Source organism: Lytechinus pictus, chromosome 9, assembly GCF_037042905.1.
Source record: "Lytechinus pictus isolate F3 Inbred chromosome 9, Lp3.0, whole genome shotgun sequence".
Lineage (NCBI taxonomy): Eukaryota > Metazoa > Echinodermata > Echinoidea > Temnopleuroida > Toxopneustidae > Lytechinus > Lytechinus pictus.
In genome coordinates, this window is record NC_087253.1 from 17,335,498 (window position 1) to 17,358,709 (window position 23,212).

Genomic DNA, 23,212 nt, shown 5'->3' on the forward strand with positions numbered 1-23,212 from the left:
TGATGAGTTTAATGATGATGACGATGATGATAATGATGTTGATGATGATGATTATGATGATTGTGGTGGTGGTGGTGGTGGTGGTGATGATGATGATGTTAATGATGACGATGATGTTGATGATGATGATGATGATGATGATAATGACAATGATGATAGTGATGATGAAAATGGTGGTGATGATGATGATGATGGTGATGATGATGTTAATGATGAAGATGATGATGATGATAATAATGTTAATGATGATGATGATGATGATGTTAATGATGGTGACGATGATGTTGATGATGATGATGATGATAATGACAATGATGATGGTGATAGTGATGATGATGAAGATGGTGGTGATGATTGTGATGATGATGATATGTGGACGATGATGACAATGATGATGACATTGATGATGATGAGGATGATGAGGATGGTTGAGATGATGGCGATTTCAATGATAATGATAATAGTGACAAAACTCATGACTGCGTTGATGGTGAACATGAGGTAGATAATATGATGCCTTTCAAAGTAGCAAATTCCTAATAACTAAATGTATAATCACTGTCATTATTAGCATAAATCATACAAGAATTAGCATTTCATATAATTTTTTAACAATGCTGCCGGAGCCAATAAGATAAGTTAACAAAATGATACCCAATCCCAAACTCAGGTAGCCTCCACTCCAGCCTGATCGCACACTCACCTAGCCTCGACTCCAGCCTGCGTGAGATCAAACCTCATCCGATCCCCTGACTTACTGAGGTACGTGAAATACCTCTGGGCGGTCTTGAGCTCCGACACCGCGCCCAACACGGTCTTGAGATTAGACTTCTCATCACGCAAGACGTACATGGCAATACGCTGTAGCACCAGGGACAGGTTGTATGTTATGAGAGTGTCATGGGGAGAAACACGCTTTGCCTGATGGAAGGTTATGATTAAGAGAATTAAATCCAAGTAAGTATACAGTCATCAAACTCGTACAGAAATACTTGAAATATATTTTAAAACATTTTTAGTTTAAACATTGCCTGTTGAGTGTCTAATAACAAAGATGACTCATTTTATTTCTAGGCCAGAGAAGAACATTATGAATAATGGATACATGCTTTGTATGTCATCAGAACAAATTATGAAAGATATGGACAATCCTTAAAGGGATGCTCCAGGCTGGAAATATTTATATATAAATAAATAAAGTAAAATTCACAGAGCATAATGCTGAAAATTTGATCAAAATCTGATAATAGCGAAGTTATTGAATTTTATAGTTTAGCAATATATTGTGAAAACAGTTATGCATGTCATCATGAATATTCATTACACGGGCTGATGATGTCACATCCCCACTTTTTTCTTATTTTATTACATGAAGTCATAATTGTTTCATTTTTTTCATACATGTGTGAATGTGTCTCCCTTATGATGAAATAAGTTGCAGCAATGAATATCTATTAAATGCACTGAATCAGTGGTTATTCCAATGTTTTTGGTTCTTAAATGAAAAAATTGAAAAAACCTTACTTCATATAATAAAATACAAAAGAACAAGTGGGGATATGACACTGTCAGTTTTCTCATTGAATATTCATGAAGTCTTGCCTAGAACTGTTTCACCAGAATAATGCAAATCTTTAAAATGCTATAGCTTTGTTATTCCTTGTCTGATTTTGATCAAATTGTCAGTATCTTGTTTGTCTGATTTGTCTAAATCTGTTCAAATCATATTTTCTTCAGCCTGGAGTACCCGTTAAATATAAAACTATTGATAATTACATATTTCTATTAACAAGAACACATACAATACACAAATTTGTGACCGTCTGCCTCAAAACTAATAACAAAGCACCAGGCAAGGTACTTTGTTATTAGCTTAAACAGTAATTCTGTCTCTCTTAATTCAAATTTAGTGAATAACCTTATCTTGGAAAGAGAAACTATTTTTCTCCATACTGTCAAAAATATAAATTGTAAATGTTTAGAACCAGGCTAATTCGTACCAAATTTTAGCAGTGGATGTTTCACATCATTCTTGTCTGAGATATGATATAAAACCATAATGAAATGCAATATCTGTTATTTTTTAAGGCACACTTCATTACCCTATAAGACCCAGATACAAATTTTAATAGGAGTGATGAGGGGGTGGGGTTGCTGGAGGAAGGAGACGTGTTACCTTGAGCAAAGTCTGTCTGCACTCCTTCAGCTTTCCTGTTTTGAAGTACGCCCTCGCTAGGTAGCTCAGGACAGTCGTGTTGTGGTACTTGAAGAACTTCTTGATGCAGTTCTCATACTGGATAAGGAAGCAAAAAGAAATGTTAACCAAGATATAATATTTTTTTGAAAGTGCAACATTTTCTAAGACATTATGATCAGAGCTCCGTAACACAAGGTTAATTTGAAAGAACGATTCTGATTGGTTCCTACTCAGTCAACTGAGCAAATTGCGCATGTGACGAAGGTCTTGATAGGTCAGTTCATTTAGCGATTAATCGCTAACCTTTGTGTTATGGAGCCCAGGTCATTAAAGTGGTTCAGTTATTTAATATGCAATGATGAATTCATGAGAAGGGGTGAAGATAGTAAGCAATTTTAGTCTTGCCAATTTGACAAATTACCATCTGTATAGCACTGATTTACTGCTTCTGTTCTACATAAAAGTTTTTTAGTCTTGCCAATTTGACAACTTACCATTTGTATAGCACTGATGTATTGCTTCTGTTCTACGTAGATGTGTGCTAAGTTCAGCCAAACATCAGAGACATCAGCTGTGGCTTCCCTCACCTACGCAAGATTAACAAAAACATTCATGACTGTAACTGGCAAAGAATCATAAATTCCATACAGAAAATTTACATAATCTAGTTCATATTCATGGCAGTATTTGTAGTTGTAGTCAGAGTCACAGTCAGTTGTACTCATAGTTGTAGTAGTTGAAGTAGTAGAAGTAGTACTTTTTTTAAACAAAAATGTACAAGAATACTAAGTAATTCCATCTGTATCAAATCCATGTTGAATTTTGAATATCAGTATGAGAAGGTGTAGAGTTGGTAGTAGCAGAAATAGATGTTGCTGTCACAGTTTTGTAACATTTATCCTACAAGAGATATCAAAGAATAATAATGCTCAAATGCTGATAGCTACCAACCTTATTAGACTTGATCGGGGGTGCATTTTATGAAACAAAATAGTCACCAAAGCTACCAAAATCTAAGCACCTGATTGGCTAAAAGCAAATTTGACAGTGAAAATCACCGACTGTATTCTACATGAAACACTCCCTAGAACTAACCAGAGAGAAGACATCCCTAGCTTCTCTGATGTCACTCTTCATGGCCCCTATTCCACAGGCTGCATATGTTATAAGCTACCAAAACCTTAGCACCCGATTGGCTAAAAGCAAATTTGACAGTGAAAACCAATATTGCTACATGAAACACTCCCCAAAACTAACCTGAGAGAAGACATCCCGAGCTTATCTGATGTCGCCCTTCATGGCCCCTATTCCACAGGCTGCATATATGTTACAAGCTACCAAAACCTTAGCACCTGATTGGCTAAAAGCAAATTTGACAGTGAAAACCACTGCCTGATTGCTACATGAAACACTCCCGAGAACTAACCTGTGAGAAGACGTCTCTAGCTTCTCTAATGTACCCCTTCATGGCTAGGATACACCCTATCCCATTAGCTGCGTAGATGTTACGACTATCGCTCCTCAGCACCTGTTTGTACCGAGCCAAAGCCCTCTCCTGATGACGCTTCTCCTGCATAACATGGAAATATCACATATTGTTGAATGTGGTCGAATCCATCAAATGAGATTTATGGATTTACACAAATATTAGAGCTTACAAATGGTTTGATGAAGAACTTTAATAATCAGTACATAACAATTTGCTTATTTTATATAGAGCGTATCACGTAAGAAAAATGTATCTAAGCATATTACAGATATATTCATTATTACCCTGGTCGTTAGATTTGCCTTGCCCGCATACAGTGTATGTACAATCTCCACTCCCTGCGGAGAACTACGCAGTCATGCATAGTCACTGCACTCTTATTGCTATAAACGGCATTAACATTCGGATTCTATCGGGTATCCATTTACCACCTGGGTGGAGATTGGCAAAGTATGGGTTGATGCCTTGTCTAAGGATGCGAGTGCCTTGTTGGAATTCGAACACACGGCCCTCTGATGGCAAGGTGGCAGTCAGAACCAGCACACCACAACCCTTCCAGACAACTTTGATACCTCTCTTCACCTTATCCTGAAAACTAACTTGCCTAACATCCCAAGCATTATTTCAAAGAAATTCTTTCTTTAAGGGTTCCAAGACATTTGCTCCGGTGACAAAATCTCCGCTGGAAAATCTGCATGTTAAGCCAAACCTATAACGTAACCTCCACAACTAAATAAACCCTAATCCTTATCTGTACATTACTCTGAACCAAAAAGCTCTATTACAATCCTAACTCTAACCCTATGCCCTCTGAGATATTAAGACCAGAGTAAATGTCGCAGGAGCATATGTCGTTTCACCTCCTCAAGACATACTGTACATGTAGCTAGCAAGATATCCGTTATTTCAAAGCTAAGAATTTGACTTTTTTCAACACAGCTAAACCTGACCAAAAAAACAATCCAATTTATTTTCGATGTGAAAGGTCACAAAAACGGTAACGCACAAATAAGCAAGCCCACAACATTGGAGACAAGTCTTTTTTGCAAACCTTTTCTTTGTCCCTGGTGGGCTGGTAGAGGGTCTGTAGCCAGACGTTGCCTAGAGCAAGAAGGGAGTATGTGTCATTCTGGGTTGATGGTTGTTTTAGGATCCTCTCAAATTTCTTCTGTCCAGGGCCCCATTCTTGTTTACCAAGATGGAGATTGCCGATGAGTGACCATGCATCAGGATGATCCTATACAGCAACAAAGGATTCATTCATTAAATAAATCTATTACAATGAGAAAGTAAGGGTCCTGATGAGAGGTGTGTGTTTTAGGATCCTTTCAAACTTCTTATGACCCAGGCCCCCATTCTTGTTTACCAAGGTGAAGAATGCCAATGAGTGACCATGTATCGGGATGATCTGACATAGCAACAAAGAATTTAATTAAAACATCAATCAGTTTGAAAGCAACCAAGTGTCATTTTCAGATAGTTGTTTTGTGATATTTTCAACTTCTTTTCTGCCAGATGTCATTCTTGCTTATCAAGTTTAGACTGCCAACCAGGCATAACCGTTAAGAAAAACAAAAAGAAGGGAATTAATATGAGGTATTAATCATAAAACGAGGAAAATAGGACCCTCAGAACCAATACTCACTTATACTCACTTGATACTGAATAAATTAAAGACATCATTTTCTTGTAATATTCCTCATTCATATGAAATTAAATTAAAACTAAAAAGATATCAGCAATTTAACAATTAATTCCTATCACATAACATATACATATCTCATTGAATTTTATTTTGATTATAATGTGAGTATTGCTCTACTATTAATGGGAACACAAACCTGATTGGTCAATTACTCACCTGATTGATCTGAAGAGCTTCTTTGAACCAATCAGAAGCCTCGTAAATTTGACCCCTTTCTCTTGCCATACAGCCCAGTCTAAGATAGCCTGTAGGCAGAGAGGAATGTAAAATACTTTCTATTGGTAATTGTGCCTGAGTCATCTGTTTTGCGAAATCTGTTCAACTTGGAAAAAATTCTAAGAGGAGAATCGCAGGTTTTGCATTATCTGATTTGAATAAATGCTCCACCCTAGGTAATCATTTACAATAAAAGTTCAACAAAGCAGACTCAACATGAATTTAGGTCCTTTTGCGAAAAAAATTTGCATTGATTACTGAACCTTTCTCAGTGTAAACACTGAATAAAGCACAATTGTATATATAGAAAAATCTGTAGAGAACATGGACTATTGTGAATTCGGATTGAAGTGTCGCACCCATAATGACGAACATTAGCAAGATCCTTACCCAAAATATAACAGTTTGCATTTGTATTATCGTTACAGATGTGGAAAAAGTGTTAAAAGTGGCTTTGACATGGTGAATTTAAACCATTGTAAATCACCCCATGATTTAGTTTCAAGAACTTACAATCAACATAGTTAGGATGTTCTTTCAAGATTTCCTTGTAGAGCTTGACGGCGTTCTCCATGTTGAATTGGGCTTCATGGAGACGGGCAAGATTAAAAGTCGTTGTCACGGAGATGGAGTTGTAGTACATTTCGTCATGTTCCCTCTCTCTCCTAGAGTGTTCCAGAGATGCCTCATAGTAGCGCTACAGGGTGAACAAAAAAATAATTACTTGAATTACTTTGAATTACTATGTATACGGCCAACTTTTCCTCCACTGTTAAATCTAACATATATTTTTAAGAGTGAATTCACTGACAAATAAAACGAAAATGTATATCATGATATACCTAGTTGAAAGGAAAGATCTCAAAACATTTATGGGAAAAAAAACGTTTGCTACATCGTGAGACAACTGGTTATTTCTTCTACTCAATCCTTCACCACGATGAACCTCTTCCACATCATAAAAAAAAATGCAATCAAAATGTCGAAAATATTTCTTCTTTTTTTTGGTATGACCAGTTTCGAAGCATAAAAACATGAAAAAAAAAGAAATGGTATGAAGTTTTCAAAGGACTTTAATATTACAACTAACTGTATGAAGCATGGTAGAAATCTGAATTATCTATCATGTGTCACAAGGCAGAGCTATGAAAAGAAAATCTACCATGATTACCTATGTTATGAAGACTGGTAGAAATCTCAGATGACAAAAGCACAGTCAAAATACAGCAAAATGGTGGCTATTTTTAATTTATGCAAAACAGACACTGGTCAATCACTTCAATTTTCCTACCTTTTTTATGTTATTATGATTAGATGGTAACTATAACAGTTTAATGCAAAAAAATATGTTTCTGTTGCAATTTGTTTCAGGTTTATCCATTATTTTTCCTACTTTTAATGGACTATCACACTCTGACTTACCTTGGCTTCTTGAATGTTGCCGAGCCGATAGTGAAGGGCGCCCACGTTGTTGAGGATCTCGGGAGGGACGTCGGCTTGGACCTTGTCCTTGAGGATTCGCGTAGCTGTACCATACGCAGAGAGAGCAGCCTGTGTTGTTGGAGAAAGATAAAGGTAGATACATGTACATACAGGGACTCGGTTTTATAATTATAAGGGGAGCAATAAAAAGCTCTCCTAGAACTTTTAAGGAGAGCGGTAGAGGAGCACTTCAAAAAGCTCTTCTTCAACATACAAGGGGAGCTTTTGCCCAATTAACAAAATGGATGGAGGAAATGTATGTACTATAAAATTACAATCAACAACCAAAGGAAGTATTTATAATTGTTTTACAATGTATTGTAATTAGATTGTGTGTTGTAAAACCTGTTTTAGTTAGGTTTTGACTTTGGCTAAAAGTCAAGTCACTGACAATTTTTTTTTTTTTTCGGGGGCTCCATTTTAATTTTTTTGTCAAATTTGGGGGGCTCTTTTTAAATGCTACTTTTTTTGTATTTTGAGGAATACCTGTTCACTTATTAAGGAATTATTACTTTTTGTTTAATATTGTATGATTTTTAAAGTTATTTATCATGTTTAGAATCTTGGATGTGGGTGTGTGTGGATGGGTGGGTGTGTGTGTGGGTGTGTGTGTGTGTGTGTGACTGTGAGTTGGACTTGGATATAAATTAATTCAATATATAATTTCTACTCCATTTATTCCAGTACAATACCCTAGTCAGCCATGTACATGTAATAAAGGCCCACTTACGTACCCTAACTTTTCCTGAAGTTCTTTGAAAACGCAGATCTCCATGAAAATTTAATTTCTCTATGGGGGAGTCTAAATTTGGTGAGAATGTATTCATTAAGAACTTAAATATACATGACAATGAAGAAATCATCAAACTTTATTGGCAGTTTTGAATAATATTCCTGAAATGTAAACTCTGTCTGAAACAGAAAATCACCATCATTGAGGCCTTTACTGAGCGAATTGTCCCCCAGAGCTCTGGCAGAGAGACAGAGCTCCAACTGGCTAGCTAGTAAAAGCGCCAATGCGTGAGCCTGCCGCCGTCCTTGTAAAAAAGATGGAGCTTTGTTTGATGATTTATTGTCTGATATAATACCTCATCCCCTAGAAAAAGAAAACAAATGATTTTTTAGTTATAATTGATAAATTAGATAACTTATTTTGGAAGTTAATAAGCCGTTTTGAAAAGCAAAGCCGAATGACAACTCACCAATGCTAGGTTACTAGACTCTGGGATTTATTTCCTGTGTAATTCGAATTATTTTATCACAGAATTGTGATATCTGTAGGGGAAACATGTGCATTCGAAATGGCACACGGTGGTAGTCATAATGGATCCCTATATACATGCAACTCTTTCCCGACCGTTGCGTTGATTTTTTTTTCCATACCTGGTACCATGTGTATGGAAATACGTGGTACAGAAAAAATAACGCAACTTCGGAATTTGAAACTGCGCTACTCGCTACTTTTAAGGCTTATTCGTGATTTTGAGTGTGGATTTTGGATGGTTTTTAAATGGTAAGCGGAGCTCGAGCATATGGCACTAGTGGGCCGTTGAGTTGTTATCACTCGGCAATAATTTCGGGGGCGACATTCAGATTTTATGTCGCCCCCGAAAGCATGATTTTGGGCGATTTCGAGGGCGACTTTAGGCATTTTCGCGCAGGTTAGCTATCGCGAGGTGCGCTATTAATCGCGCTACCAAAAATGGATTAAGGCGCGCATGTAGCGCGCGATCGCTCTCGCGCGCCTTAAAATCGAGTCCCTGTACATAATACTAATCATTAACCGTATCAGACATCTCAGCAGGGAAACTTTAATACAAAATTGCCTGCGTATGACTGTGATCAAATGGTGGGTCAATAAGTTTCCAATTGTTTATCCACGGACCCAAATTATTGCCCGCTCAGGAAAGTCAATGAGAAAATGCGTGGAAATGTAGCGGGCAATAAGGCAGAAAAAACATCCGGGTATTCTACACGTCCTTATATGCGTCATATACCGCGCAACAACAGTATACATCATAATGATAATCAAGAAGAGACAATCTTGATACTGGGCCCCAGGCCAGGGACGCGACATTTCAATTAAGTCACAATGGTTAAGTTCAGAGGCCCAGACTGCTCAACATGACAAAATAGATTCCCATTCTTAAAGGGTAAAATATCTAAATTTTCACGATTTTTGCTCTAGATGTCTGACTTGGACAATAATAAAAATATTGACTGGCTTTTCTTTCGGGGAACATAAAACATATTGCCCTTAAAAGAACCATATTGCCCTTGTCTAAAAAAATGTCCTTGTTTTCTACCTCATAAGGAAAGTTGTGTACTCTCAATTTTTTTAAGACTGGAGCAGTTTGTGCATTGAATTTTAAAAATGGGGTTACATGCAAAGAGAGATTTATTCTTTCAGAAATTTGACCATTCTACATCTTACATCCTTTGTGACCAACATCTTATATCTGATCTCAGTTTGATTTACGATAAATTATTGGTCACACTAAAATTGTTGTATCTATATAAACAATTCTGTTAACAAGATGTGTACTGACCTGTACATCTGTGATCTCGAGAATCTGAGCAAGCTCTATCCAAGCCTCGACGTCGTCAGGTAACTGCTCGACGACCTTCTGAAGGTGACCTTTGGCGATATCTCTCTTCTCTTCGTCTCTGGAGTTTGAGTAGAGGGATCCAAGGATCTTCATGGTCTCATAATTGCCGGGCTGAGCCTTTAACACCTTCTCAAAACACTGAGAAGCCTGGAGAAAGAGGATATGATATTCAGTGGGTGTTCAGTTTAGCGTAATTGTTGGTGTTTAGTGTTGATAGCATGATTTAGACTGCCTGACCTAGCTTCAAGGACCCAAGAATCTTCATGGTCTCATAATTGCCGGACTGAGCCTTCAACACCTTCTCAAAGCACTGAGAAGCCTGCCGTGACATTAATAGAAAGTATCATTCAGTGACTGACTATAAGTTTGGTGTTAGTGTTAAAGTTGAATTAAGAAGGGGGTGAGTTTCCATAAATATGGGTTCCACACACAATATATAGTATATATCAGTTGTTCAAACAGATAGCATGTCACAAAAATCCTCTGCCTTCTCGATATTTTGCTTTGAAAGTCTATAAAATTAGCCACCTGTCAGAGCCCGAGAGACGAGTGTACAGAAAATCACTCTGAGTGTGACGTCACCGAGGGGAATTTAGTATAAGAGGTGCCCGGATGAAATACAGAAATGCTATGCAGAGAGAGAAAGATAATTTTACAATTTTTTTTTCAAAGCAACTCAAATCAAACAAATAGGAATAATATGTACAAATCTTTACTTTCCCTGTATAAAAAACAGTATGAATAACTATCATGAACTCTTAAATCATGATGTAAGATTGCAAACAGTGAGTTATTGAATGATATTTTCACTATTTCTCATTTATTTTATCACGATGTTCCATCAAGTGAGTAGCTGGAAAGTAATTCCGGCGGCAAGCTCAGCTCTGCGCGCGCTGCACGCCTATACTTACAATACACACAACACCCAGGCATTGAGTGTACTGTAGTGGTCTGGTATGTCGACCCGCAATTAATGACCATGCAGCGACCCCCTGGCGTCTTTTTCTTCTTTCCTTTTGTCTTTGACTCCATTTTTATATCCTCTGGATCATTTCTACTCATAGCTCATTCAACAGAACAATCTTGAATCAAACGTACTATTCTTCTCGAATTCTTCACATACAAACGCAATTTGCAAGTGAGTTGAAGACAGCAAGAAAGGTATGTGGTACGGTAGCTCGACAGCTAGCTGCGCCGGAGCGGGCGGCTGGTCGGCACAAAGCAATTCCGCAACCAACTGTGTTTTTTTGCAACAGCCGCGTCACACGCGGATAAATATGTCATAATAACACGTCTGCTACGTTATCGACTGGTGAGAAGATCTCGATCAAATTTCATATTATTAGCCTTGAAATTATTCCTTTAGGGTCTATGGCATCATTCTGAGGGAATTTACATATTTGGAATAATAGTACGGCCATAAATATACTTTTAATCATTTCCTCTTTGCAAGTTCTCCGGCTCCCAGATATAACTTCAACTGCAGTTTATTCCATTATGACTTGTTTCACCACGGACAGTCCCGAACGAAAACAAGGCATTAAAATCGTCTAAAATCGCTACAAAGAAGAACAGTTTTAACAATGTAGGGACATATTATTGACTATATGTCTTTGAATAATTATTACTTCCTTTCAATATCGTTCACATAAAGTCAATAGCGATAAAATGAAGTTTGACACAAAAGTAAATATGAAGGCGTATGTGCATAGTACACAAAACGGCACTGCCTTGTTTACTACACCGGGACCGAATACCCCCCCCCCCCCCCCCCCCCGTGACGTCACAGTCAAAGAACACCCGTCTCAGTAGGCATTGCAGGAGCGAACTCAGGGGAAATGGGTAGGGATAAATCGTTCAAATTCACTATTTTGAAAAAAGAAAATGGGGGGTCGAATCACCTCTTAGTGTTTGGGGGGTTGTAAGGTTGCAATTAATGTAAATATCTCAATATTTGGAATCGTCTTCTTAATTCAACTTTAAGAAAATAATTCAGGTTGTTTAACCTATTGACCCAAGGATCTTCATGGTCTCATAATTGCCGGGCTAAGCCTTCAACACCTTCTCAAAACACTGAGAAGCCTGGAGTAACACCAATAGATATTATCATTCAGTGACTGACTATAAGTTTGGTGTTAGTGTTAAGAAAATGATTCAGGCTGCCAAACCTAACTCCATTGGCCTAAGGATCTTCATGGTCTCATAATTGCCCGGCTAAGCGTTCAACATCTTCTCAAAACACGAAGCCTGAAGTAACACCAATAGACATTATCATACAGTGACTGATACTATGTTTGGTGTTAGTGTCAAGTGTTATTGTTAATAGCATAATTCAGGCCACATTACACACCTCTGAGGATTTTCATGAGTTTCTATTTGTCAGCCTGAGCCCTTTACACCTTCTCAAAACATTGAGAAGCCTCAAGTTATACCAACAGACATCATTCTTCAGTGACTGACTCAAGGTTTGGTGTATGTGTTAGTGTTGAGAGCATGATTAATACCTTACTTTGCTCCCAACGAACATTAATCAAATGTAGCTCCTGGACACAGCAAGAATATACTTTTGTGGGTGGTTAGTTTCAGTAACAAACATTTGCCCCCAAAAGAATATATGGTGTACACTGAAGTCTTTATACTGATTTAATGACTCTTTGGAATAAATCTAAACTTATATTTTCTTGATTTTGCAAATCATATTTATAGCCACCTGTCATCAGGTTTTATACACACATGCAAAACTCATGAATTGCATTAACACCACAAATATATACAAATCTGTCCCTCAAAGAACTGAAAATACAAGAAAATAGAGAAGGGTCTTACGTTCTCTGTGTCTCGTCTGTGAATGTACATCTGACCAAGACCAAAGTGGGGCAGAACAAAGTTAGGGGTGGCGTAGGTTGTTGCTTGGTAGTAGTACTGAAATGCCTGGTCGTAATCACCCTATCAAAAAAAATTAAAGAAAGTTATATGTCATAACTATCCTATGAGAGAAAAAAGACTTATTCTTAATCACTATATGAAACAAAAAGAGGTTTGATTTGTCATAATAACCTAGGAATGAAAATGAAAGAAAATAAGATAGGTCATAATAACCCTAGGAAAGACAATAAAAGAAACCTAGGTTGATAGTAATCACCGACACTCCGACAGTATAAAATGAAAGAAAGATAGGTTGATCATAATCATACTATAATAGAAAACAAAAGAAAGTTATAGATGGCAATAATTCTTTAATTGATCTAATTCAACTCATGGATGAAAACAAAAAAATATCATTAGGATTTAATGTGTAATTTGTGAGAAAGTACAAACCAATAAGAAAAGGCATTTATGGCTAAGGTTTGAAAGAAATCAGACCTTGAATAAGAAAGATATGTATGTTTGACAAAGTTTACGTTCCTCATAGTCACATACCTGAACATGGAATGATCTAGCTAGCTGGTAGCAACTCTCAGCTTGAATGGCCTCATTCTCTGTCCCATGTAGAGCATGTAAAGCAAGATGCTGTACCTTGGTATAGTCCTGTCAATCAAACATTAATATATCTACTAGCGTATCCAGCATCAACTATGACAAAGAAATGTATGGGCTCATGCACAAACATAATAGAGTCACTATTGTCCCCAGACAATTGGGTCATGGAAATGCTTTGTAGGATCTGATGCAGGATACATGCGTGGTATCGGTGGTAGAATTTAAGGCCATATGATAGTGTGATTATCATCAAATGTAATATCAAGAGATGGCACTATATCCATTGTCCCCCTTGATTGATTCTCAAACAATCATCTGTTCAATGAAACAATAAAATGTTGCTGGGGGCCATTTCATAAGCTGTTCGTAAGTAAAGAGCGACTTGAAGAACGACTGGTGATCCTTTCTTGTGGTAAATGGTAAGCACCAGAATGTTCACTGGCTATGGTTTGGCGCATAAGGTCCACCAGTTGTTCTTAAAGTCGCTCTTAAAGGGGAATCCAACCCAAATAAAAACTTGTTTTTATAAGAAAAAGATAAATCAGACAAGTTGATATGTGAAAGTTTGAACAATATTGAACAAACAACAAGAAAGTTATGAATTTTTAAAAGTTGTAAATATTGGTAATCACTATACTCATGGAGACTTCAAATTGGCCACATATGGGATGTCATATTGATGTAAGGCAAGGACTACTCTTCCATGTACTCCAATACATATTATGGCTAAAATGTAATTTTTCCCAAAAGTTTTATTTCAAATTACATTTTTCTTTCATGAGGACATTAAACAATATACTACCTGGGTTATATTTAGATTACTGCCCCAGGGGAATGGGTACTTAGGAGAAAACCACAAAACCCTGATAATAAAGTACATGGCCTATGGGAAAGTTGTCCTTGCCCCTTGTCATAATTTACTTACCCAGTTGCCAATTTGAAGTCTATATACTATTAGTGATCCCAATTTTAAAGCAGCTATAACTTTCTCATTGCTTGTCCGATTTCTTTCAAATTTTCACCATTCTGTTTAATTTATTTTTTTTCTCCTTCCCAACACAACATTTTATGGCCAAGGCTGGATTCCCCTTGTATGAACAGCGTTATGAAACGGCCCCCTGGTTGGTTTTAGAGCTGTATGATTATACAACATACCGGTAATTATTGTGAAAAATGTTCCCAATTATACCATTTTAATCTTCTGCTCAGGCTTACATATAAAACAGGTGCAATGGAGAGGGGGGTTGGTTAGGCTCAACGTTTAGGCTCTTCCATTAGACCCTGGCGAGATTGATTATGGGTAAATTCCCCCTTTCCGAGATTTAGAGCAGTTTGTAAGCACTTTTTGTACTAAAAAAAGTGTCTTGGAATGACAAGTATCACACTTTTGTTCACCATCAAGGAATGAGACTGAAATCCACAAAACATTAAACAATGAAAAATTTGTAACAATTTGCTACCTATAGCTTCAAAGCTAGATAATGATTTTGGTGAAGATTCTATAACGGGAATTAAAATGGACTGTCCGAAAACATTTATAAATCTTACAAACAAGTAGAGTCTGCCATATCACACATGACTGATTGATTTGTTGTGCAATTCTTTTTCACTGAATCATTTATCTTTTCTTTATATTGTAATATTAAATTCTACTCAATTATGTATGCATGCCACTATTCTATTCACTATTTATTATTTAAAGCAAACGTTGAACTGTTGCATTCATTGACTTTTATTTTGTGTACATTGTAACAATTGTAATTCTGTCTCTGAATTGCAGGGAAAATCCTTCAATCAAACAATTATTACTTATAAACAAAAGATTGAACTGTTGCATACTTGACTATTATTTTGTATATAGCATTTCAGTCTTAGAACTGTGAGGAAAATCCTTCAATCAATTTAATTCAATTTTATTTCCATTTTAGAGTGACACTGACCTTCTTGAAGAAGAAATGATTAGCAAGGTGGTTAAGGACCATAGGATTGCCCGAGTCGATGGTGTACGCTCTGCTTAGGAGTTGGACGCCCTTCTTGATGGAGTCTGTAGCTTTCCCATTCGCTTCAAGGATGGCTAGGCCAACGATGGCTCCGACGCAACGGGGGTCCAGCTGCAAGGCTCGCTCAAAGGCTAGCTTTGCCTTGTCAGGTTTGCCGAGACGGACAAAGCAGTGCCCCATTCCCAATCGTACAGCAGCTGTAAGGGAACAAATTAAAGGTGGACAAATGTTTACATTCTATTATTATTTTTATCAACAAAAAGAGCTACATGTAGCTGTAAGGTTCTCAAAGGCTAGCTTTGCCCTGTCAAGTTTGCTGAGACGGACATAGCAGTGTTCCATTCTCAATCGTACAGCAGCTGTAAAGAGACAAATTATGAATGAGAGAAAAAAAATGAATTCACATTGCAGCATATTCACTCAAAAACAACAAGATATAGCTGCAACGGCCTCGGCTAGTTTTGAATTGTCAGGTTTTCCAAGACAGACAGACAAAACAATGACCCGTTCCCACTCATACTGCCACCGTTCTCGCTACCACGCGTCACGGTTGGCGGGCGCCGCCAAGCCTGAAAATTTTCAGGGCAAATCCGCCAACCCTGAACTTCCCCGACAACTGTGGCCGACAACTGTAAAGCAGGCCTAGATCTACACAAAAACTGAATAATATATAAAAAAAATAATCTGCTTTTCAGATCCTAAAATAAACTTGTCGATTATTTCGTCCACGATTTCTTCCCGGGATTTCTTTGACTCACTCACTACTACTAGTGCGCTATATACGATACGACCTCGACTCGAGGCCCAATCTCTTTTGTGGGAAGCGCGAAAATGTTTACCTCGCATTTGCGTATCGCATTGCTCACATTATTTACGTCTTTAAAATGGTAGTAAATACGCTCAAAAAGGGGAGAGGGGTATCGTGGGTTACTGGCTTGGGCAATGTAATTTAGATTATTACGAATTTCAGTTGATATTGTCACTTATTATGTCAAAAATAAAGTGTGTCAAAATTACTATCAAAATTCGATCGAAATATAGTTTCATCTCGTCCCAGGCCCCAGCCTTTATAGCTACATCTACATGAATTCATTGAATGCATTTCTGATGACACTGCCGTAGAGCGAATTGAGAAAAACTATTCAAAGATCACGTTAATAATGACAAAGCCAATGGAATGGATTGATATAATGTCCAACTCATTTACTTACATCAAAATGATTTATTCACATTTAAATTCCGATTTTACTCCATTATTTCCAAAGTCTTGATCTCTACGTCGATCTTTTGAAACTGTTGATTAATTTCGCGACGGCGTGTCTACCAAGGTTTGTGCCACTGCACTCGCGCTCGCAACGGTCACATTCATAATACAAATCGCACATGGCATCAAAATCCTTGATCCGGGGATCCGATAGTCTTCCAAGATTAGATGGGATCCAAAACTAATTTAATTTGATTTTTTTCATATATTCACTGAATCTGTTATAATTTTCATAATTAATAATCTTTATTAATATTATTCACATTTTTTATCATTACGACTCATTTTTTTAATGTGAGTTATACGTACAGTGTATTTTCATTTGTATTGTTCTTTATTACTCTTTGCCTGCCAATTAAATAATGAGCGCACCTGTCGCGGGCCTGAGAAATGTTTTTAGTCATCACAGTGAATGCTTTATGAATTTGTTGTACAATTGCTTAACTACGATTTAAAACAAAATATCATTTGAAATTAATTTGTGTAAAGGAAAAAAAGAGAATGGGGGTGGCCGTGGGCAATGTAGATGAAAATGATGGGATGTTTGTGACTTTGTGGGGAGGGGATTAAGTTCGTAGCGAATGAAATTAATATTCATTTATGGATGTGTCTACTGTGATTGTGGCTGCATAATCTTTATGGCGATTGGAAAATCCACCTTGGGTCGGGAGAGGTACGTGATTCAATAGATTTCGATAGAAGTACACATTCAACAAAGTGGAATTGGCAATTCATTCACAGATATTCGTTTCAAGTACGAATTATTGAAGTTGATATGTGTGAATGTTTTAGAGGATATCGGATATGTATATCGTTTTTTCACGCCCACAATGAGTTGCTAGTATAATTTTAATATCGTTGGATGAATTTTTCAAGTTCACTTATGTCTTTATGTATTATATCGGAATTGTGCTTTTAATATATGAGTTATATCTTGGCAACGTCGTTAGCCTAATTATACTGCGAGTGGATATTATTTATGAAATGAGTTGGAATGTGAACGAGACGCCCCAAAGCCGATGGCACGTGATCTAATTAGTTTTCACTTTCTGGGTTGAGCCAATCATTGTGCTTGAAAACGGGTTTCCCCGAATTCCCGCCCTTGGAATGTGTCCCACGTGTGTGACCTGTTAACCTGTTGTTTGAGTGCGAATCAGCTGATTTCGTGACCTCAAAAACTCTTCATGGTGTTTACGCTGGATGGGGGCTATAAAATTAAGAAGATCTTTCTCTTTTATTCATTTTTAATAAACTGTTCGTGATTTTCAAACTACACCTATAGTGATATTGTGAATTTGTGATGCAATTTATTGAATCACGTACCTCGATCATCCCACTCATGGTGCAAGAAAATATTTTTTTAATTCACCAAAATATACATGTAAGAAAGATTATTCGGCCGTCATCATCGGTAGAAGTATAGACACGTCTATAAAAATGTATTCGCTTCGAATATTGACTTCTTCACCAATCCCACACACACGATCTCAACATCCCCTTGTCATTGTCCACGCCACGACCCCTCCCCTATCGCTCTCTCCCTTCGACCATCCTACAACCCCACCCCTCTTCCTCTCTTTCACACACGCTGTATTTGTAGGCCTACATAATGTATTATGTAAAAATAGAAATCTTATTTCCTGTCAATTAACCTATACTTTCAAAACATTTTAAATCGCAGTTAAGAAAAACCAATTCGTAATATTAGAGTATAATGAATGACTAAAAATATTTCTCACGCTCGTGATGAGCACAGCACATTCATTATTTTATAGGTGAGTAACGAACAATACAAAGGAACACAGCAATAATTGACAGTGATAAAAGAATCTCGATTGGAAATTATTAGTATAAACATCATCAACAGAAGTCTTCTTCTTCTTCTTCAAGCTAGACTGCCTCCTTCAATCCTGAAGATTCTTGCAGTATTGTAGTACCGGGGACCGGCAGGTGCAATACACCGGGTGAACACCCTACTCTTTGACGAATAGTGTATTGGTTTTAACGTGCATAGGTTGTGACTCTCCTATACACGGGACCAACATTTGCGTCCTTTCCGATGGACGGAGTGTTTTCCAACTGCATTCACACCCGCACTGAACACAGCGGTGAGGCACGTTAACACACAACGCTAGCATCAGTTTTTTTGTTAGACGTCTTCCGGCATGCTGCGGGACTCGAACCCAAGTCTTATGAGAGTTATAGTTTCAGTGAGTATCGAATAAACCAAACAAAAAACCATGCAAATTATATAAGTTGGGGACCCCGTCTCATGGATACCGATGCCCATTATTTGGAAGCCTCGGAAGAAAACTTCCGAGGCTTCCAAATAATACCTCGGTCACATTTGCTCTACGGCGAGTCGAAAACAGCCGTTTTATTCATTTTTATTCAAACCACGGTAACCACCTATATTTAGCTGGTACAACAAATGTTAAAACGGCTGTTTTCGACTCGCCGTACGGCCGCCGTAGAACAAATGTGACCGAGGTATAAAGTCGGAACAATCTTTGGATTTAGTAAGGGCGTGACGCAGCGCAAGCTCAAAGGGCTACGCATGCGGTCCGTAGATGCAGTCGGTCATTGACATAAGAAACAACACGCATTCACAAAATTAATCGCACTTTCTAAGGATGTAGCGATATCGATCTGAACATTGGAAAGTATGGAGTTAATTCATCGATGTAAATAGTCTATAAACTGTAAGTATAAAATGAGATTGACTTCAATATTTAAGTTATCAGTAATTGCCTTTCTGCTTCAATCGCAATTCGCGCAACCGTTACGGCTGTGTGGCCGGAGAAGCATTAAATAGACATAAAATGTGGTGCATTTAGCAGCAATCTAAGCTCGTCGATATTGATATTTTCGATAGCTACCGCGCTTTGCGCAGGAGGGGGGGCACCCCCCTCCCGAACCCTCCCGAACCCTCCCCCCCGTGCGTGCTTTGCACGCACCGAGGCCGCTGCGCGGCTTGCGTCGCTTCGCGCCGCCAAGCGTCAGAGTGAACCTGGCGAGAACGTTGCATACTGCAGCTGTGAAAATACAAATAAAGAATGGAAAAAGTAAACTGAAAATTGCATTTGTTTTTTTCATTGTACTGAGATATAGTTGCAAAGCTCTCTCAAATGCTAGTTTTGATTCGTCAGGTTTCCCCCGAGACGGACAAGGTAATGCCCCCTTCTCAATTGTACACCAGCTATAAAGAGACAAATATAGAAAGGAAAATAAACTGAGTTAACAGTACATATTTTCTATAATTCAAAGAGGATCTAGTTGCAAGGCTCTCTCTCTCTCTCTCAATGGTTCTTCAATTTGATTCATGGAAAATTATTATTGTTCTTTTGTTTATCATTTTTCAAATGTTAGCAGATAATGGAGAAGATCTATCATATTTTTTCATTTCTTGGACTCTGGGCTTCTTTTTGACCTACATACCTGGGCAGTTTGGATTTGTTCTTAGAGCTTTCTTATAGTAAGCCAATGCTCCTCGCCAGTCCTTCTTGTTAAAAGAGATGCATGCTTTACCTGCAATTGAAACAAAATAAGAGAATGAAAAAAAAATAAAAAAATTCAATGGAAGGAATAAATATAATTCACACTGCCATACCCGATTCAACAAATTGTTGGATTTTGACATCTTAGGTACATAATCAGATTTGAGTATTTTCATCATCTTGAACTTTCAAAAACAGAGGAGTTAAAATTAAATAATACACTGAGAAGCTGGTTGCATATCACAATTAAAAATTCTTAATTCTCTTCTTCTTTGCTAGATTTTCATCAAACCTTCACCAACTTGTTGTTGGTGTACATTTCTCCTTCAATTGCAAAACGTCAAAGTTTGTACCGATTGGTGTTTCACAGAGCTGTTGGTAAGTTACACACAACTTCACAAACACTTTATGCACTGCTTTATGCTCATCTGGGTCCCGTAACACAAAGGGAAGCGATTGATCGTACGCTTGATTTTCACAACCAATTGTACATTGCAGTCAATGCAATCAATCGTAAAGATATTCTTCTATGATGATTGCTTAGCTTTGTTATGGGCCACTGGCTACCCTTTCTTGGGTGCTCAATCAGATTATGAATAATGTTCATTTCAAATGGCTACAGTTAGAATACTATCTTTGTAGCCTTAAATTCTCAGTGGTTACTAGCGTAAGAACAGAAATTTCAACATTTTTCAAGATTTAATAGGAGTAGAGGAGACGGTATTCTATCAAAGTAAAAACAAGGTTAATTGATTCAGCACATGAAAGGGTGACCAGTCGTGTGCTAAGTCAAGCTCAAAGCAAGAGTAGGGGGGGGTGCACTGGGTGCATATGCACCCTCCCGCTGAGGCAGAGGAGTTCTGACACTGGCAAGCAAAATGACATTTGTACCCCTTCTTCTGCTTTCCACGGCTGATTTTCCAAACTTTAGTTCCACCCAGGGTGCTACATAAGCACTTGCCCGATTGCTCGGGGCAAGTAAAAGTTAAAGTCGGGCAAGTGTTTTGAAATAAAGACCAAAACTACTTGCCCGAATTGGGCAAGCAAAAATTCTCACAGCAGAATGACCACAATTAGGGTCGATATGATATATCGATCCTAAATTTGGTCATGGCGGACAAGATAAAATCACTTAGGAAAAAGAAATTCAAGAACAAGGTACATCAGTTCATGTCAAAAGAGAAAAAAAGGTAAATGGTTTATAAAACTGCAATATTTTCCTTTGAAGAGGTAAAACTTTTTTTTCAAGGATTGTTTTCGGGCAAGTATATTCCAACTATTCAAAAAAATTGCTTCTAAAAATTTATGTAGCACCCTGGTTCCACCTCTCAAGATGTGCACCCCCATACCACTTTAGTTCCACCTCCACAGGATGTGCACCTCCCGATGCTCAAACCAGCCCACGCCCTTGCTCAAATTAAGATCAGTCTTATATTATTGCTGATTGCTTACCTAGTAAAGCTGGAATGTTATTAGGAGCTTGGTTGAGAACAAAGTTAAACTGAGCATCGGCCTGGTCCATTTTATCACCTTCAAGAAGACAGAAACAAGCACGGCCAAGAAGATGGTTCTAGAATGGAAAGAGAAACAAAAAAAATTTGAAAACTCTTTTAACTGACCAGATTTATGTCTTAAAAAGAGTTCAAATAGATTAGAGTCAAAGTTAAATCAAACTAAATTGCGACTGATCTGAAATTCTCTTGACTACACACAGTAAGATCAATCACAATTTGAGTTTGATCTGAATTTATCACTCCTCTTTGTGTCATAGTGCCAAGGACTAGTGTAAAAGTTAAAAGAATAATTACAGCAAAATATTAGAAAGCATAAGATCTTATATTACGTCGTCATGTAATATAAAACAAGTGGAATGCCTCTGGCCGTCTCACCTGCATCACGCGATTCAATATAGCAGCAGTGCTGATTTTTGAAAACTACTATAACTCGCACAAGATGTTCAGTTATACTTGGTTACTCTTATTTCCACGTTTTATGAACTAGACCAATACACTTATAGAGATATGATGGCAATTCAACAAATACCCCCAACGTGGCCAAAGTTCTTTGACCTTACATGACCTTTGACCTTGATCATGTGACCTGAAACTCGCACAGGATGTTCAGTGATACTTGATTACTATTATGTCCAAGTTTTATGAACTAGACCAACACACTTTCAAATTTATGGCTGTAATTCAACAAATACACCAATATGGCCAAAGTTCATTGACCCTAAATGACCTTTGACCTTGATCATGTGACCTGAAACTTGCACAGGATGTTCAGTAATACTTGATTACTATTATGTCCAAGTTTCATGAATCAGATCCATAAACTTTCAAAGTTATGATGGTAATTCAACAGATACCCCCAATTCGGCCAAAGTTCATTGACCCTAAATGACCTTTGACCTTGGTCATGTGACGTGAAACTCATGCAGGATGTTCAGTGATACTTGATTAACCTTATGTATAAGTTTCATGAACTAGGTCCATATATTTTCTAAGTTATGATGACATTTCAAAAACTTAACCTTAGGTTAAGATTTTGATGTTGATTCCCCCAACATGGTCTAAGTTCATTGACCCTAAATGACCTTTGACCTTGGTCATGTGACATGAAACTCAGGCAGGATGTTCAGTAATACTTGATTAACCTTATGGCCAAGTTTCATGAACTAGGTCCATATACTTTCTAAGTTATGCTGTCATTTCAAAAACTTAACCTCAGGTTAAGATTTGGTGTTGACGCCGCCGCCGCCGTCGCCGCCGCCGTCGGAAAAGCGGCGCCTATAGTCTCACTCTGCTATGCAGGTGAGACAAAAACTATGGGATTCTGAATAATGGTGGATTTTTGTGTAGCATTTACGTCTGTCAATTACAACACTCAACAACTACCCTGATTTTGCTATATAGCTGCTAGTGTACACCCAAAACTGTAAAGCTGTGATTGTGTAATACAATAACCCTGTTCACACTGACCTGATCGTACATAACAATCCTATCAGCCATGGTGTAGAGAAGCGTGGCCTGTGTGAACAGCTCCTTCTCAGAGCCTGGTATATTGGGATATCATACGTATTGTACAACTGCCTGTTCATACTTACCTGATCGTACTTAACAATCCTATCAGCCATGGTGTAGAGAAGCGTGGCCTGTGTGAACAGCTCCTTCTCAGAGCCTGGTATATTGGGATATCATACGTATTGTACAACTGCCTGTTCATACTTACCTGATCGTACTTAACAATCCTATCAGCCATGGTGTAGAGAAG

The 23,212-nt window shown here is 37.8% G+C and overlaps 1 protein-coding gene across 2 annotated transcripts in view; it reads right to left on the reverse strand.

Annotated features, from left to right (window-relative positions):
* Window positions 1-23,212, reverse strand: part of LOC129267636 (RNA polymerase-associated protein CTR9 homolog) — a 34,138-nt gene that overhangs the window by 7,190 nt on the left and 3,736 nt on the right. The window contains exons 1-15 of one of the 2 annotated variants that reach the window (XM_064104831.1): window positions 22,921-22,988; window positions 21,392-21,509; window positions 19,881-19,970; window positions 15,119-15,375; window positions 13,119-13,226; window positions 12,525-12,644; window positions 9,639-9,845; window positions 7,030-7,158; window positions 6,121-6,304; window positions 5,548-5,636; window positions 4,738-4,923; window positions 3,624-3,767; window positions 2,692-2,784; window positions 2,177-2,293; window positions 704-921 (exon numbers count right to left, since the gene is read on the reverse strand). In XM_064104831.1, coding sequence (XP_063960901.1) covers window positions 704-921; window positions 2,177-2,293; window positions 2,692-2,784; window positions 3,624-3,767; window positions 4,738-4,923; window positions 5,548-5,636; window positions 6,121-6,304; window positions 7,030-7,158; window positions 9,639-9,845; window positions 12,525-12,644; window positions 13,119-13,226; window positions 15,119-15,375; window positions 19,881-19,970; window positions 21,392-21,509; window positions 22,921-22,950 — 2,090 coding nt within the window. In that variant the 5' untranslated portion in view covers window positions 22,951-22,988. Of the gene's footprint in view, window positions 1-703; window positions 922-2,176; window positions 2,294-2,691; window positions 2,785-3,623; window positions 3,768-4,737; window positions 4,924-5,547; window positions 5,637-6,120; window positions 6,305-7,029; window positions 7,159-9,638; window positions 9,846-12,524; window positions 12,645-13,118; window positions 13,227-15,118; window positions 15,376-19,880; window positions 19,971-21,391; window positions 21,510-22,920; window positions 22,989-23,212 lie in introns of those variants that run through there. The other variant, XM_064104830.1, reaches the window with a different exon arrangement.